Source organism: Limulus polyphemus, unplaced genomic scaffold (genome assembly GCF_000517525.1).
Source record: "Limulus polyphemus unplaced genomic scaffold, Limulus_polyphemus-2.1.2 Scaffold2252, whole genome shotgun sequence".
NCBI classification, from domain to species: Eukaryota; Metazoa; Arthropoda; class Merostomata; order Xiphosura; family Limulidae; genus Limulus; species Limulus polyphemus.
In genome coordinates, this window is record NW_013667862.1 from 138,072 (window position 1) to 157,081 (window position 19,010).

The window sequence follows — 19,010 nt, forward strand, 5'->3', positions numbered from 1 at the left end:
GTGTGGTCCAAATTGGGTGCGAAGAAACAATGTTCAGACAGAGACTTTCCATGAACAAGTCAGAATATGCCAGTTGTGTGAGATGACGAACCCAACCAGTGAGTACAATAGGGGACAGATCACAGGATACAGAGGGAATACTTGGAAAAAATAGATGGAAACAATAACATAAAAGGAGGAAGTACAAGCCACATAACATCTCAGGAAATGAACCATATAAAAAAGTCAATCCGGAATAAAATGGGAGTACAGGTGGTAAGTGGTAAGTAAGGAAACAGGTGAGAAGGCCAAACCACCTGCCCAAGCAGCAGATGTCTAAGAAAAGAAAGTCCAATCAAGAGGAAAGGGAAAGGATGCAGGAAACATCCATGTCATAAATATGAGAATGATGATGACTGCAAGCACGTAGAAGGAGGAAAAGGAATTAAGGGGAAGATGGTACAAGGAACATGTAGCAATGGGTTCAAATGGAGAAATGGACAGGGCATGAAAGACAAAAATTGAGATCCACTAAGGCAAAACAAAGGGAGATGGAGGGTGGACAAGATTAAAGGAACAGAAAAGGAGGGAAGTAACAGGGAAGGAGAAAGCTTTGCAGAAACGGGAGAGTCTGAAGGTGTTCAACAGGGCAGCCCTATAACCAGAAACAGTTAACACAGACAAACCCTGAACAAACAACCAGGTGAAGAACTTGGAAAGATGAGGTATGAAAAGGTGGGAGGGGCAGAAGCCACAGCAAAAGGACCAAGGTCTGAAAGTAAACCACTGCCTCTGATACACAGACAAAAAGGTAATTCAAATGGAATGGGAAAGAAGAGACACTACACGAGGGGTGAGTCCCTGAGCTGAGGCAAGAGACCAAACAAAAGCCATGCATGAATATAGAGTTTGGTGACATAGGAATAAACTATGTTGAATTGTGGTTGTTGGAGGAGAGACTGGAACAGAGGTAAAGGCAGGGGATGTCACTCCAGTAAGGGCCAGAGCAGACAGAAGGAAGTTCTAGCAGGCTAATATGGAGTAACAAGTACGACACAAAAAGGAGTGGTCTGAATAAAGGAAAAGACTCTGGAGAGGAGGCTGACTGGAGGGTAGGCACATGGGTGAAGACCTCTCGAATCCTGACTGAATGCATCTCCTCCTAGAGCTGAAGGGAGTGGAGCCAGAGACCAAAACGAAGGAATTTTGGTGTTCCAGTGAGTGGCAAACACAACTAAATCTAGTGTTCCCAGTTGAGAATACACCCACCGAAATACTGTGGAAGAAGTGACCACTCTGTGGAGAGAACCTGGTTGAGTTAAGATAAGTGATTAGCCACCAGCTTCATGATGCCAGGAACGTGACACACCAAGATCAACATGTAGTGGTTGTGGGCCCAGTGAAGAAGATCCAGATTCTGAAAACACAGAGATATGGATTTGATGATATAGCCAGTGACAGAGGAATAGTCGGAACGAATCATAACCACTCACACTCTTAGGAGTGGGAGGAAATGATACAGAGCCCAAGAAACTGCCAAAAGTTCCAGGATGTTGAAGATGGAGAGTAGTCTCCTCAATGGACAATCAACCAGAAATCTCTTAGGATTCGAGGATAGCCCACCAACCTATCAAGGAAGCATCGGTAAACAGATAAGACTCCAGACAAGGTGAAGGAATGGCAACACCCACCATAGTCAGTTCTCTGTTGAGCCACCATACAAGGTAAGTCCTGATCCCAGGGGGGAAGGGTAATGGGACTGTCCAAAGGATCATGGGAGAAGTTCCATTGGTCAAGAAGCAATGCATGTGAGCTCGACCCAAGGGAATGAGAGCTTCCAAGGGAGCCCACATTCCTAAAAGAGAGAGAGAGAGATCCCTCACATAGTGAAAAAGGAGAGTGTAGGGCCATTGAGACCACCCACTCCATATCCCTGAGCTGAAGGGAAAAAAGGCTGGGCCAGACAAAGATGGGAACTGAAGAAAAACCCAAATGGAATAATATATTGAGTGGAGTTAAGAATGGACTTCTCCAACTGGATCAGAAAACCATACCCAATTAGTTTCCTGAAGAAGTAAGCAGGTGTGATTGACTGACTGGGCACAGGAAGGGGTGAGCTGGAAGGCACAAGCCACGTGGATGGACCAAAGAAAAGGACGTAACATTGAAGCAGTCAGAATATGAAGATAAGCATCCATCACAATGATTTGGTCATCCAGCATCCTGGGTAAAAAAAAAACGTGAAGTGAGAGGTAAGACTCCATGGAGAAGTGAGATGGTTCCAGATAAGAGTTCAATGACAGGTCTCCAATGTCCCATCTTTCTAGGAACAACAAATAGATGGGAGTAGAACCTGGGTTGAGTGGGTACCATCCATTTAACAGCCCCTTTGTATAGTAGGTTTTGAACAGACTAGGCAAGACAATTAGAAGAGGTACAATCCTGAGGAGGAGGAAAGGAGATCTGGAAAATGGATAGGGGAGGAGCAGAACTGAAGGCAAAAACTTTCAAACAGAACCCTTAGAACCAACAGAACTGTTGTGAAGTGTAGCCAAAAAAAGAGATAAGCTAAACATACTTAGAGAAAATACTCATTACTAACAAATTAACAAAACCAAGAAATCTGTAGAATTTACAAATTACATAAAAACAATGAATTTGCAAAACTATGAAATTCGACCTAAAGCATAAAACAGTAAGCAACACCTATAGTACAAAATTACTAAAGGAACTTAGAAAATAAAAGACACGTATATATCAAACCTACAAGTCCACTCAAAAACTAGTAAGACAATGGACACAAAAGTAAAACCTACCCTGAAGGACACAAAAATGAAAAGGCACCCAGTTAACAATAAAAAATCTACTCAAATATAGTACCCAATTAGATGTGACTAGTAGTAATGAAAAAGGTGCTTACAAACTAACCAACACAAACAGTGAAAGGAAGTATAACTAATGAACCAACATACCCACAAAATTGGCCAAACTTACAATTACCCAAACAGTAACTATTGTGCAAAACCTGTATATATACCGAAAATTGAACAAAAACAAAGTAATAATCAAACTCTAAGCACAAATTTAAACTAAAGTAACTTAGATGGTAAAATAATTATAAAAATCTAACTTACCAAATACTTAGCAGAGAAGACATGAAAGACCTAAATTATCGTGTGAGGAAATTAGGTCAATCCACATAAGCTCACATAAACTCACTAAACATGGGTATACCTACTGGGAGTGAGATATACATGCTGAAAAACATTTTCCACAGATATGCTGGGAAAAAAGAACAATACCTAACCCAGGAGATTACATGGAGGCACAGTAACTGGTGAAAGGTGCAGTAGAAAGAAATTTCCACTCAGTAGTTATCTCCATTATTACAAAACATTATAATGGGAGAGGAAGAAATCGTTGGCAGAACATAAGACATGAGCTCTCGCAAACTAAAGCCTGTACTTCCCCAGGAGACATCATCGACCCTGAGATCTGGGGACTCATGGCAGAACCATTGTCGACTGTCGTGGTAATTTCATCATCTGCAATATTAAATCTCGATTTCATATGAACAAATTAGAATTTGAAAAACAGAAATATTTTAAAAACAAGCGAGTAGAAACAATGGAAATCAAACAAGAAATCAAAACTTGAAGTTGAAACTGATATAAATTTGTGATCGAGCACAAACAAAATTTTATAGTCACATGGAGAATGAGTTAAAACACACTTCTGTACACTAGAATGCCAATTAAGAAAGTGAGGTTTGTTGTAGAATAGTAGAGGGAGCAAGCTGTGCCAGTAAGAGCATGCAGTATGATTAGTGGAGGATAGTCACATGATCAAAACATGTTCTGAAATGGCACAAAACTGATTCGGTATAAAGACTGGTACACTGTAGCAAAATATTTTGTAGCAATGCTTGGAGGGCAGGCCTGGATCGAGTTAGCTTTGGATCAGGAGCGGTACCACCATTTTGGAACTTAATGGTTAGAAATTTACTGCATCCAAATGTGGTATTCAGATTTACTGATGTCCAAAATAAAAATCTGGTTTCCACCAAAATAAAGGTTCAAATTGCACTAAAGATAAATAGAACATGGATTGTAAAAGAAAACAAACAAATGACAGCGTGTAAATAAATAACACCGAATCTGCATTAACATTGTAATTACACCAAACTGTTGGCAACCTGTTGTTGGCAACCTGTTGTTCTGTGTGGCTATTAAGTAGCTGATAGATTGAGAACCAAAATGAGAGAGAGAGAGATAAATTTTATAAATACATGATAAAAACTTAATGCATAAATTCAAGAAACAAGTTATATATTACAAATTACCATTGAACAGCTACAATTTCAAGGAAATATGCAAAATTTGTATGAAAACAAAAATCAATGAGTAAGTAGCTTTTGTCAACACAAACTGACCAATTTTTTAAACAATATTAACACTTGTAACTATATATTAGCTTTTGATAATTTCAAATGTTTCTTAAATAACACCTTAATACTTTTTTTAGCAAATAGTATTTGATATCAAATAAACAACTACGAAGAGCAATGTACAGCATCTATTTCATAATACTGAAGGATAATCACACTTTATATGAATGTATCTGCAATTATTTTTACTATGTTTAGTGGCTATATATCTAATTCATGGTGAATTTCTCATAATTCAACAAAGTAATGCTGCCATGAGAAGACTTATGACTAGAGAAGTACATCACATTCCTTTCGAAAAAGAAATACTCATGCAGAAAAACTGTAAGATGATGGAGAGGCACAGGACATAAATAGTAAGGTTCCCATAAAGGTCACTTTTGGCCCTAAAATCCAGTAAACAATAAAGTACTAAGAAAGTAAACAGTTCATGGTACTTTTGATAGTTCTGGTACTGCTCTACCTCCCAGCAAATTAATATGAACATTTCTGGAATATGTTTGTTTATATGGGGTGCATATTATGGGTATTATATCGATCTCTGCCAAAAATCAGTCATTTACACAAAAACAGACTCGACTTTAACATCAAGCACATACACGTACCTCCATAATATTTTAACAATATATGTAATAGGGCAAAAGACATATCAAATGCATAAGGATAATTAATAAATATGATGTCACAGATGCTGAGAACATCAGCAACTGTGACATCGAACAATGAATATTCATATATACTGAGACATTATATATCATTTATACTATAACATTCATAACACTGTGGAATCTAGTATTCATACTCTTGTTTTTCAAATGCCCAGCAGACATACAGAAAATGCAACATTGGTCCACTGACACTCACAAGGTTTCTGGACACTTTCAAGATCACATCACTGATGTGGCAGGGCAGAACAATAGTCCTGATGACACTAATGCTTATAAGGTTCTAGTAACAATAGTATAAAATGTACATTGTATAAATGAGTATTCCACATCTTTACATACTCTTTCATATCACGTATGTGCTTTATGTTTGGTGCAATTATGTTTTCTGTGGGTTACAGGAATAACAATGTGATTTCATGTACGTGTTTCTTCCTCAGTTTTTCACGTGATAACACCCTGATGAGACAAACAAATGGGTTTTTGCAATTGGTACGTGTGAGGCTATCATATGTGTTTGAGTGACTGAATTTCCTAACAATATCAGAAACAGACCCTACAGGGACCATCCTTTAGAAAAGTCTTAAACGTTTTCCTAAAAGTTAAAAACTTACACAGCAGTGCTTAGACTTCAAAATCCAAAAAAGTAAAGACTATAAAAGAAAGCTCTCTGATACAATAAAAAGCTATTGCAATGAAGCTGAGGTTCACTCATATTAGCATTAACAAAACAATAAACAAAGATTTGAATTTAAAAATATTCAGTGGTTTCAAACAAATATTATAAAAAGACTGGAATCGCATGAATCTACTTAACAAAGCCTTCCAGTGCAGCTTTAGTGGACTTTTCTAATCTGGGTTTGCTTGCACATGGTATTGGAAGCAGATATTACATCCAATGGAGGGTCTGTAGATAGAAAAATTTTGTTATTCTTGATAGAAGATTCTTATAACCAGAACTGCAGTGTCAAGCTCAATAAAGATGGAGTAAATAGTTCAAGAGCAGCATGGGAACTGGAACATTGTTCTTATAAAGTGCAAATAACCAGCACAGGACCTGAACACTGTTTTTATAAAGTGTATATAAGCCTGTATAAGTTAACATTTTTCTGACTTAAAATGTATTTCAGATAGATTCTCATCTCTCCACAGAATGAATAACTAGTGTCTTGTAATATTGGTAGCTATTTATTCTGTAGAGCTGAGTAACAATGATATCATTATAGTGTAAAAACATATCAAAGAAATCCGAGCTTACTTTAATATCAGAGGCAATGTCAATCTCAAGATACAGTTGATTAAGTCAAATATGAAGCCTTTGAGAGCAGGGGCCCAAAATCCTTTAACAAGTGCAAGTGTTAATGATGCCTTCTTCTTTACTTTTCCTGAATTATCTTTTTCTTCTCTGGCTTCAGGAATGTGCAGTTTCCCTAAACTGTTCACAAAATGTATTAATAAACTTAAAAATATCTTATTCAGAATTTTTTATTTCAGTAATTATTACTAAAAACAAACAAACAAATGTTATCATTTTTGTAGGAAATGTTGATTGACAACTTATGTTCAATACACGATTCTAGAAGAACAAGGAACATAAAGCTATCTTCCATACCAAAAAGTAAGTTGCATATAATTTATAGCAAATAGCATAAAATTATACAAAATACTGAAATTTCACCACTATGACAGCACAATTATGAAGAACTGTATTGTTATAATTTTCCTTTTACAGAACAAAAAGTTACCAATGTCAACACTAGAAACAGCATTACAAAAAATTGTTTATGATTACTTTAAAGAATTAATCAATAAAATGATATATCTTGACCTATGAATGCCATGTAAATGTCCATCTCAGTAGGCAAATCTATAGATAAGACCAAACTTACATTCAGACTGCATCAAAATAACACAGCAAATCATATAACTATGATAGTTTTTTAATTTGTTAATATGCATGCAATTCAAAACAAGATATTACAATTGACAAACTTTTCAATCATAAATAAACAAAACTGTCAGCTTGTTATACTTTTTAAAAACGTAATTTCTTGCTACTTTTCATTCTTGAAACAACAAAATAAAATATATTATGTTATAATTTTGCTAATCTAATAACAAATCTTACTTTTATCTAAACGTTTTGAAGAATTTGGCAAAAATGCAAAAGTATGAGCTAATGAGAAATATTTTTCTGAACAATTTGATATATATATATATATATAACAGTATGAAAACATTATAGGACATAAAATATATATATATATATACTAAAAAGTTATTCCTTAACTTTATCTACTGAACAAAAAATCATAACTCAAATATCTGTTTGAAGAAAAAATTATAATTTCAATAGTTGATTATAAAGGATTATTTTGTACTGTTACGACATCGAGGTCACGTGACTAGTATCACGCCACGTCATTCTCGAACCTTCATGAATTGTTGGGAGATTACTAGATATAGTGTAGTCTTGTATATATAAGACTGGCCATGAAGTGACGGGGAGACAGTGAGTAACTGAACTGCAGTCAGAGAGTATTGTTGAAGTTTAGCACGTGAGACGTTCGTTGTTATAGCGCGACTGTTGAAATTAATTGTATCGCAAAGTTATATTCAGAAAGAATAAACCAGCTTTATTTAAGAAAGGACTTGTGTCGCTAAAGTTTCGTTGGAACGAAGTTACGGAAAATTAACTAACGAATGGAGACGTAACAGTACGTATTTCATTGAATCATTAAATTAAAAATTTCATATTTTTTCTTAAAGAACATAAAATGAAATTTGTTTTTGTATACACACGGATGATCTAATAAATAAAAAAATGAAAGTTCAACTTCCATGAGAGAATACAGGTCAAAGCTATATCTCTTGATATTCTTTTACATAGCTACATCTAATAGATGATCTAATAAATAAAAAAATGAAAGTTCAACTTCCATGAGAGAATACAGGTCAGACATTAAATGGGATTGTATGGAGGCAAAAAGTCAGAGACAGAGGTTTCTTGAAGTAATTGAGGATTTTTTTCTATATCAAATGTTCAGAGCCAACCAGAAGTGATACCATTTTAGATTTATTAACCAATAATGATAATATGGCTGCAAGAGTTGAAGTGAGGAACATTTGGAAAAGAACGATCATTGCATAGTTAGATGTGATGTTTTGCTGTATGTTGAAATAAAAAGAAATTAAATTTTAGTTCTAAATTTTCAGAGTTATACCATGACACAAAATTTAGCAACAGTGAATAGGAATAGTGAGTTAAAAGGTTATGTGGGACAGACATGGAAATTTTTTAAAGGCAAATTGCTTTTAATTTAAGACAAGATGTTCTTAAAAAGACAAAAAAGGATAACATGAAAAATGAAACCTAATTGGCCTACTAAGATATTAAAGAGAAAATCAGAGGTAAATACCACAAGTTTAAATTGACAGCTAGGATGAAAGATTTACAGAACTAAAGAACAATTAGGGATTCGATTAAAAAATAAATTAGGAAGGCAAAAAGGGCCTATGAGAAACTGGTGGCTGATAATTATAAGGATGTTTTTAACTATTTTAACAGTAAACAAAATGTTAAAATGAGGATGAATCTTTAGAAGATGCTAATGAAAAGGTTTTTGTTCAAGACTATAAGATGGCCAAACTTTTAAAATTTCTTTTTATCTTCTGTTTTTATACTTCCTGAATGTAAGCATTCTATAGAAAATTGTGGAATTCACCTAATTATCATAGGTATTAATCCCTTGAGATTAAAATTTATAAAGCCCAAGACTAGAAAATGTTTCCCTAGAGATTTAAAGGAGATCAAATATGATATATGCAAGCCTCTGTGTTTCATTTTTGGTAGGCTAATTGATAATGAGTAGGTACCTACGGATTGAGGAATTGCTAAAGGTTTTTATTTTTAAAAAGGGTTAAAAGTATTGCCCTGGAAAATATAGCCAAAGAAATTCTAGATAGTCTGGTGAAACAAGCTTTGTCAAATAATTTAGTGACTCGATAATGACAACTAGATGCTCAAATAAGAGTATAACTAAACTTTAGTGATGAATAAAAACCCTATAACCCGAGCACTTTCGAAAGGTGGACCTTTCTTCTTCAGGGGCAAACTACTAAACTTTAGCAGTTATTTGTAAGTATCATAGAGTAACAGATTAAATGCGGTGGTAATTTTTTTCTCAGCCCATCCTTACATACTAAGCATTATAGTGCTTAGTGATAGTCTGTTTCCAATTGCTATTAAAATGATTTTCTACCAGACTAAAGCCATTGCAAAAACTTTACTCATTTTTTTAGGCTATGATGGAAGAAAAAAAAAAAACAAGATGAGCACTTTGGTTCTTTAGATGGTTTCCAATTCTCCACATTTCAATGATATTGAGAGTCTCACAAGCTGTAAAACAGTCAATAATGGCAATTAGACGTTCAAATAAGGCTATATCTCAACTTAAGTGGTTATTTGTAATCATCATAGATTGAAAGCAATGGCCATTTTTTATTGGCCAACCCCTACATACTAAGCACTACCATGCTTAGTGATAATGTACATTATACACTTAATATACATGAGAATCCACTTAACAGCATAATTGAAGAAAAGTATCTTGGCATAGTGATGGATAAGTCACTCAAGTCATCATATACTGGCTTACTGGAAAAAGGTTTGGACCAGAGATATTACAATAATTCTAGATTATCTGGTTATATGAAGAGGTTAAGACGGGGGTGTTACTAGCTACCAAAAATATTTGGAAATTGGGTCCAAAGAAGCAGCTACTACTCACTAGGAGTGTTCTATTTGATAGTTTATGTAAGGCACTGTGAAATAATATGTGGTACACGGCCTGTGGGCTGGTGTTCTGTGGGAACCCTGGGTTAGGATAATTTACTGTATGTTGACAAAAGAAGGGTACAAGGTGATCTCACTGAAGTTTAAAAGGTTATCCAACAACTTGATAAGAAAAAAGCCTCTGATTTCTTTGTGTTGTATTCTGAAAATAATTGGACAAAATGATACAAGTATAAGATTCGATAAAGACAAGATAGACTCAATTTCAAACAGTTTTATTTTTCTAACAGGATGATTAACTTATGGAATGAGTTGCTGCCAGTAGTAGATGAGGAAAGAACTTTGCAAGAATTTAAGATAAGTGTGCAAGGAAAGCTTTGAGGGACAAAATTAATGATCCTCATTGTTTGACTATTATACTAAACACAACAAATGATATCATTTTATATTTCATACTTTGATAAATATTGGCTCAGATTTTATCCATATCAGCTCACTTTCAAGCATAATATGTGATAGAAGAATCTAACTACATAAGCATTCAGACAATTTAACAATAAATGTGTAAGCTAATTTACTCTATAAAAATAATACAAATCTTACTGTAGATGGTAATTAAGTATGATACCAAAAATGTATTTCAAAATGAAACTTTACTGACAATTCTAATACAGAAATAGTTTCAGAGTTTTTACTTCCTACTAAAATATGTTGTTTTGACATATTCAATTTATTAGGATGCTGTTAGGAAATATAAAAATTTATTACATAAGTTCCAGAAGTAACATTCCTAGAATGATGCAACGGTCATGCCCAGATTTTAACATTTTCCTAAACTGAAAAAGTATTTCCGATAGATACCTACCTCTCTCACAAATGGCTTTTCTCGCTTTATACTGCCCTCTATATGAAAAAATGTTCACTCACCACTAGCCTTGGTACTCCCACCTGTCCTCATGTGTATTCACATGAGACATCTGCATGCTATCATGCAAATGATATGCAGCAAACCTCCATCATTAGGAGTGCAACACAGCTCACATCATTACTAGTACCGTCTCTCCTGTGCAGCCCATAATCACTTTGAGATTGGGCAGTACATGCAAAACCAACACTGTAAGTGGGGAGGACGGGTTGGAAATGCAAATAGAAGTAAGTATCTGTCAGAAATACATTTTTAGTTTAGGAAAATGTTAACTTCCGATACGATATCCTCTTACAAATAGCTATAATCCCACATTGAGTTGGTGGAGGGTCCAGTGAGAAAATGATCTCCCTTTAAAAAAGCAGCTAAAGGAAGACCATGTGGAGTGCAAATAAACAGAAGGCAACACCATGAGAGACCACACCACTTCTGAGCCAGATATATTCTTCACCCACATGCAATTGTGTCACATTAAGGGCAGAAAGAATGAAGGGACCTTCCCATCTTAATCATGTGTGTACATCCAACACTACTATCACCATATCAGCCAGGAACTTACATCTGGAGGACAGAAGGAAGATGGACAGCAAAGCGGACATATATCTCCAGTCCATAACCAGGTGGCAATAGGAATGTATCATCCAGTGATAGAAGGAGGGTACCTAGCCACACACATGCCTAGTGTAACGTGGCTAGGGTGCACCAGGCTGTAAATGGGAGATAACCTCAAACAATACCAGGAGCACCATGATAGGAATATCTGGCCCACAGTAGGAAAAGTGTTCTCTACCTTTCACCTCTGATATGGGAACTGGTAGGGAAGATGAGCCTCCCTATCAAGGATCCACATCATCACGTGTGCACATCCACCACAACCATCATCATATCTGCCAAAAATTAACATCCAGGGGAGAGTAGGAAGGTGGACAGCAAAGTGGGGGTGCATCTCAAGACTATTATCAGGTGGCACTGGGAATGTATCGTCCAGTCCATGGTAGGAGGAGCATACCTGACCACACACATGTGAGGACTTATGCGACTGGTCCATCTGGGGGATGGTACAAAGGAGGTTGCCTCAGCTGGAGAGGTGAACTACATGTTGGCAGAATGCATCATCAAACACCTGATGACAGCTGGAATTGTACATCACGTCTGTGGTAGGATGAGTGTCAATGCCATCTACATAAGCAGAACACCACCACCCTATTCTCAACTGATTGAGATTGATCACACTCAGGAGGAACCATCCATGGTCCACCACACCAGTGGCAAGGACTATCATACTTCACTAAAAGAAGGGTGGGAAATAGCGTGTTGGAGATTCAGGAGGAATGCTGCACCAGAAACAATGTAATGGGTGACTGCAATACTGTATTTTGAAAAGCAGGCCAACCCTGTGACCTAAAATACATGGATCATCTGGGATGGGAAGTAATTCCTGTCTGCTTTACTCATGTTAGTCCATGAGTGTACAGCCTGGGACAAACATCTTTGAAACTAAATACTGTGAGGCATACCTACAAGTGGTCTTGTGGACCATCCATCTCAATGGTAGGCATATATGACACACAGGTCTTACAGTATACCTGGTCAGGCAACACTCACCACTGAATAGAATCCAACTGTGTGAGAAAGACACCTGCAAATAAAATTAAGAAAAAAAGGAGTACTTACCCACTCAAAGAGGCATTATGGAGAACAAAATCGTGAGGGGAGAAATACAAAACCAAGAAGAAGAAGATGTTAGATGGTGAAAATAATGAGCAGTAAAGGTATGGGGCATGGTCCACATACCAGTGCTAATGATGTCCTCTAATGGATGATGGAAATGAGCAGTAATGAATATAGTAAGGAGACAAATTTGATGGGAAAATACACAGAAAATACGACAATCATTGGGAGAAGGGGGAGAATAAGCCAGACAAATTAACTGGCAAAACCAACCCATAAGCATAATGGGAGAAAGGTCATGGGACTGGAAAAGATTCCAAGGAAAAATAATTGGGTGCAGGAATCATGGAAGGAATCAATGCATGCCACATAATAATGGAGAGCCATAACCAAAGCTCTAAGAAGGTGATCATGATTGGAACAGTCATAGAGGTGAGATATGGAAGAAAGAAAGGTGTAAGAGCAGAATTATTCTCCCAAGCAGCTAAAGTTTTGGGCAGAAAAAATGTTCAGGAAAAAAGGACCATATAGAAACTGTGAAACAAGTAGCAAACCTGTTCATATGCCAACAGGAGGAAATGAGTCTTCAAGGTGAGGTGATATAAAGAATAGGTCGACAAAGGTTCAAAAGGAGGAAGGGTAAGGACATGAAGGATGACATTGAGGTTCCAATCCAGGAGAGAGGCAGGGTGAGGAGGTCAGGTGATGTAGAAAGTACAGAACAAATAGGATAGGAACTAAAGACACAGGCATAATGTGGCTGACAAAGCCACAAAATAGCTCGTGTCAAAGAGCCAGGTAAGAAAGGAAGTGATGTGAGGAAAAATCAGATGGGAAGGAGTATAACCACATGTATGAACCAATGATGGTACATGTACTACTTTATTTGGTACACTGCTATGGAAAAAGGATGTATGGAATGGCAAAACAAGGATGACACATGCTGTGAAAGTCCACCCACAAAGCTAGGAACTGGACTAAAGCCACACATGAAGCCTGAGTGTGGAAATGAAGAGACTGGGGCTGAAAAATAAGGGTGAGGGAAAGAGGGAGAGGAAGAGGAGGTGACACCAGTAGAACCACTAACAGAACCCGACATAGAGTGGTCTTCATGATGGAAAGGACCCAGGGAAACAGATGAATTGGAGGGTAGGCATACAGGTATAGACTCAACCAATCCATACTGAGAGCCTCCACTGTTCCAGCCAAAAAATGTGGAACAAGAGACAAAAACTGTGGGAGTTGAGAATCCAGATAAGCTGCAAAGGCATCCAGCTCTGGAACATCCCACTGGGCATAGATCCCCCAAAACACCTGTGGGTCCAGTGACCACTCCATAGGGAGAATCTTGTCGGAATGTGATAAATGATTTGCAAAAAGATTCAGGGCACCCGAAATATGACAAGCCAACAAAAGAATTTGATTGGCTGTGTGCCCAATACAGGAGGTCCAATGTCCAAAAAACAGGTCTTCCAATCAAGTGCTCCCTTGCCTGGAGATGCACGAGACCACTGTAAAGTTGTTGGAATGCACCATCACCAACTGGCCCTAAAGGTTAGGAAGGAAATGAACCAAAACAAAGCCAGACAACCTGCAAGGAGCTCCAAGAGATTAATATGGAGAGAGGACTCTGAGAAAGTTCACAGCCTCAAAACCTCCTGAGCATTCTGAAAAACATCTGTAAAAAGGCGACATTCTGGCTGAGAAGGAGGATGAACAACACCAATAGTGGTGTTGTCTCGATTCCACCACAAAGAAGTCAGTTTTAAGGAAGGAGGAAGAAAAAGAGGGGAATCAAAGGGATGACAAATGAGGCTCCACTAGTCCAACAAAACCCATTGAAGGCAATGCACGTGGGCACGATCAAGAACCTCTCACACAGTTGGAAAAGGAGAAGAGGAGAGGGTGCAAACTAGAAGCTCCATAGCCCTCAAATGAAAGGGAGAAGGTTGGGCCCAACTAAGCAGGAAATTGAACAACACCCAAAGATGAAGTAGGTATGTGTGGAGGTGAGATAAAACATCTTCACCTTCACCAACCAATCAACCTTAGCTGCTTTTCTTAGGAGAAACTGGGTATGAAGGGTAGAGTCGGCCATTGAGGAAGCTAAAAGAAGCCAGCCATCCATGTAATGGTAGAAACAAAGGCCCCGAGAATGAATAATTATGGGCAAGTGACCAGACCACCCAACAAAAAAATGTTGGAAGCGTAAGAGAATCCAAAATGGAATAGACCATAACTGAAACTTACGCATCTGATGGACAAAACAAAGATAATGTCTGGATGCAGGGAATCTATAGGAATGTATAGGTGTGCATCTGACAAATCGACCTAAGAGTGAAATTTCAATGAATGGCTAAATAGGACTCCTTGGTGAAACATGGGAGAACCAAGAAATGGTTGTGGGCCAAAAGCTTGATGATAGGGCACCAGACTCTCTCAGACCATCCCCAGAACCCAAGGGTCCGTGGCAAAGGCCTTTCATATGTAGACAAATCTGAGGAGCCTGGCTCCTCCAGGTTCTCAACCCATAACGTAGTAACTAAAACCACCAAAGATGGTGCCTCAATGACCGATGGTGAACCTCAGAAAATGGGAGATAAGGATAAAACAAAACATACCTAATTAAGTAAGTCTACAAATTGGGAAGAAGGCCTAGGAGAAGAAAGATTGTGAGGCATTATTATAGGCATGAGGGGGGAAGCAGGTTGCCCAAATTTTCATCATCATGCTTAGGGAAACTCTTGCATGGTATGTGAGGATAATCATCAGGTAAATCAGAAGATTGGATAAAAGTAGCCAACTCCCGACAAACCAGAGCCATTACTTCCTGAGCACATAAAGCTTGCTCAAGTGCCATTGAAATGGCCAGCAAATCAGCTGTAGTAATTACAGCAGCAGTGGTAGATGTCATGTGGAACTGCAAGTGCATAAACAGTGTAGTTGACTGAGAGAAAAGACATTTTCTCCAAACAGAATTTGCAAAACCATAAAAATTAGAAAAGTTGCATTTGAAAAAGAACAAACAGTAAAAAGTAACAACAGGAGTTGTGTCGCATTTCTATTGGTGGATGGTTGCTGCATGATCATTTGTATGGTAGCATGCAGATGTCTCATGTGCATACACATGAGGGTAGGTGGGAGTATCAAGGCTAGTGGTGAACGAAAATTTGCACATATAAAGAGCAGTATAAGTCGGGAAAAGATATTTATGAGTGCAGGCAAAATATTGTATTGGGTTTATACTATTCTTTTGTTTTTAAAGTGCCATATATTTACATCTTTGTGCTAAGTAACTTTAACAGAATCATTTAAAGTGCTTTAACCTTTCAGTGAAAAATGCAACTATATATAATTAAATATAAATATATTTGAAATACATATACAATACACTGATATATCAAAAATATTTGATTATTTGTAAATGGAAAAACAAATTTGGTATTTAACATAAGATAATTTTTTTAATGTTGCTTTTAAAGTATATGTTCAATAATACAAGATAGAGTGCAAATATGAAACAAATATCTATTTACAGTTTTGTTCTATATACATGTAAGTATCATTTTAATAAAAATTACATTGTTTTCACCAAGTACTTAGCTTACTAATATCAACTGTAATAGACATTGTTGAAAGGAGTTGAAAACTTTTATTAGGTAGATTAAGGATGTATAAATAACATTTCTTTTCACTGGAAAAAGAAATTTAAATGTTAATTCTTTTCAATCACTTTTTATGATGTTTTGCAAATAGTCTTATATGATTATAACAATTCTATGAAAGACGGTTATCAAAGACATTTATTTTATAGCTATTCCCTGATTTTTCTTAGCTAGTCCAGCAAAAAATGTTTTAATAATTTTAAGTATGCAGGTTGTATTTCACCTTCATTTAAACTTAAATCTACTTACATATTTGCCTTCTTCAGTTCTTTAATCCAAAAATTGTTCAGCACTGACCATGCAACTTGTGAACGGATTTCTCTTGCTAGTTCAGGCAGATCCATAAGAGTTATTATCTTTCTATATCCTTCAAGTACAAGCCTGTGATAGAAATTATGTAAACATTTCATTTAAAAATTGCAATAGTTGAAGTTGTGAGTTGGAAGTTATTGAAAAGATATTCTGCTGCAAAAAAAACTCGTAATGAAACAAAAACAACTACCTAACTTATATTTGGAAGAAGCATGAAAGATTCAATTCAAGAGTAGAATTTGAAATAAAAATTTCAGTCCCGCTAAAGGCAAAATCATATTTAAAAGTATATTAAGATGGTGACTAAAGTGCTTATGTTTTATATGCATTTTTCATTGTTTGAACACCATTTATCAACAAACGATTTTTACATGTTAAGATTGTCAAAACACCATAGGTTGAGTTTTATTTATTTTTACAACCACAAACAAACCTTTTTTATCAAAGCATGTTCACGTTTTTCAGACAAACTAACTACTAATAACCTAGCAGATCTTAGTGGTAACTATTACTAAAGTTTAACTGGGTGATGTTTCTCACCAATTTAATTAGATTAACAACAAAAAGTGAAGTAGTTCACATATGAAAATAACTTACTTTCACTTAGTACAAATTAAGCTAAAATATATAGTTATTGTTATTAACCTGCATTATAATGTAAATTATTATTGCAGCTAGTAAATATTAAATTTGTTCCTAAAAATGCAGAAAATTTATGACCAAGTAGAAAAAAATGAAATATATATAGGTTTCACTAATAATTTTTTGTTTTGAGTTATTAAGACATTTTTGATTTAGTATTTTGCTAAAAAAGGGAACTTACAGATGAAAACAAACTTGCACAATATATTTAAACATCATAATGCTCTTTCTAGGTGTATGTACAGAAACATCTAAGTAATATTAGGTACATAAACTATTAGTCCTAGCATTTACCATTCAATCCAAATGAAAAATACTCTTGATAAAAATGTTGCTTGTTGAAAAAATCCTCCTGCCTGTGCCTAGATGAGGAATGAAATACTTTAGAGTTTAGATTACAAGTTTTTACTATGCTATAAAATTAATGTAGAAATACAGTAAATTTGATGTTTATTTTTACTCATCGACTAACAAATAGAATTGCATTAAAGATGATTTTGAAACCTGCAATTATTTTCAATCAATAAGTTTAATTTCTGATAGTTTAAAAGTGTGAATGATGAACAATTTTGTCACAGGTTGAGAAATATATAATTATACCTACAGTCCTTACAAATCAATATGACAGGTTTATTTCAACAGTCAGATCGTACAGAATTTCATATGTGTTGTTTACAGCTACATGACTGCTTCATCTTCATATGGAATAGCAGGAATAATTATTTTATTCTCCAGCTTTATGAGTTCTGTAATGGTTTATCTCGTCATGGAAGCAACTTGTGTACATATGAATTTTTTGCTTTTCCAGATGCAGATTCTTCTTCATGTATGGCTTTTTTACCTGACTTTTGTGTTAGTTGATTTTCACCTGTTACAAAATGACACACTTTGCTTACCGTGACTGGGTTATGACCTGATGCAAATCCCTTTCTGGATGATCCTGTTGCTTCAAGTTGATCAAAATTTTTTGTGTTCAACTACCATGAGAACAAGGGATATTCCTATCTTGGAAATTCTAAATCTCTGATCTGAATACACCTTTACAATTCAAATTTATGAATATTTTACATCAAAAAGGGCTATTATATACCCTTCTATGAAATTCCAAGCAATATCAAAATGTTAGTTATGATACATAACACCTTAAAAAGAACAAACTTAACTGTCTGAGGATCTGAAGAGATGTACCTTAAAAAGAACAAATTTCATTTTCTCTGGGACTGAAGACATGTACCTTTAAAACAATAAATTGCACTATCTTAGAGTCTAAAGAGGTGCACCATTAAAACAACAAACTTCACTATCTCAGGGTCTGAAGAGATATACCTTAAAAACAACAATATCAGGGTCTGAAGAGATATACCTTAAAAACAACAATCTCAGGGTCTGAAGAGTTGCAACTTACAAACAAAAAATTTCACTATATCAGGCTCTGAAGAGGTGCACCTTAAAAACAACAAACTTATATCAGTTGTGATAATAACATGAATTGCTGATTTGCATTTTCAAATTCATTTTAATATACATTCTCAACTCTCTACATGGGACAAAAGTACAAATTATGACAGTACTATGTGCCCAAATAATAAAAGCAATTGTAATGATTACTCAAGAGATACTGGCATGTATGTGGGCAAAGACTGATTAACACCTGGACATCCTTCAAGCCATGAACAATGCCTATACCAAAGTATACTAATGATGCCACTGACCATGAAAAACCTGAGGTGTTTAGCTTCTATTACTCCACAAACAACAATTATTTTTCTCATGTATTTCTCATGCTATTCAATTATTAAAATAGCTCAATAATTTATGGACAACTTTTACTTTACTAACTTTTAATCATTAAAAAGCTTGAATTTTAACGCACAATCAGCACAAAAATAAAAAAATGAAAAAATATATA

The 19,010-nt window shown here is 35.8% G+C and overlaps 1 protein-coding gene across 1 annotated transcript in view; it reads right to left on the reverse strand.

Annotated features, from left to right (window-relative positions):
• LOC106466418 (multidrug resistance-associated protein 1-like) overlaps positions 1–19,010 on the reverse strand; it is a 157,213-nt gene that overhangs the window by 103,472 nt on the left and 34,731 nt on the right. The window contains exons 6-8 of the mRNA XM_022394417.1: positions 17,396–17,463; positions 16,397–16,528; positions 6,350–6,526 (exon numbers count right to left, since the gene is read on the reverse strand). Of these exons, the coding sequence (XP_022250125.1) occupies positions 6,350–6,526; positions 16,397–16,528; positions 17,396–17,463 (377 nt within the window). The remainder of the gene's footprint in view (positions 1–6,349; positions 6,527–16,396; positions 16,529–17,395; positions 17,464–19,010) is intronic.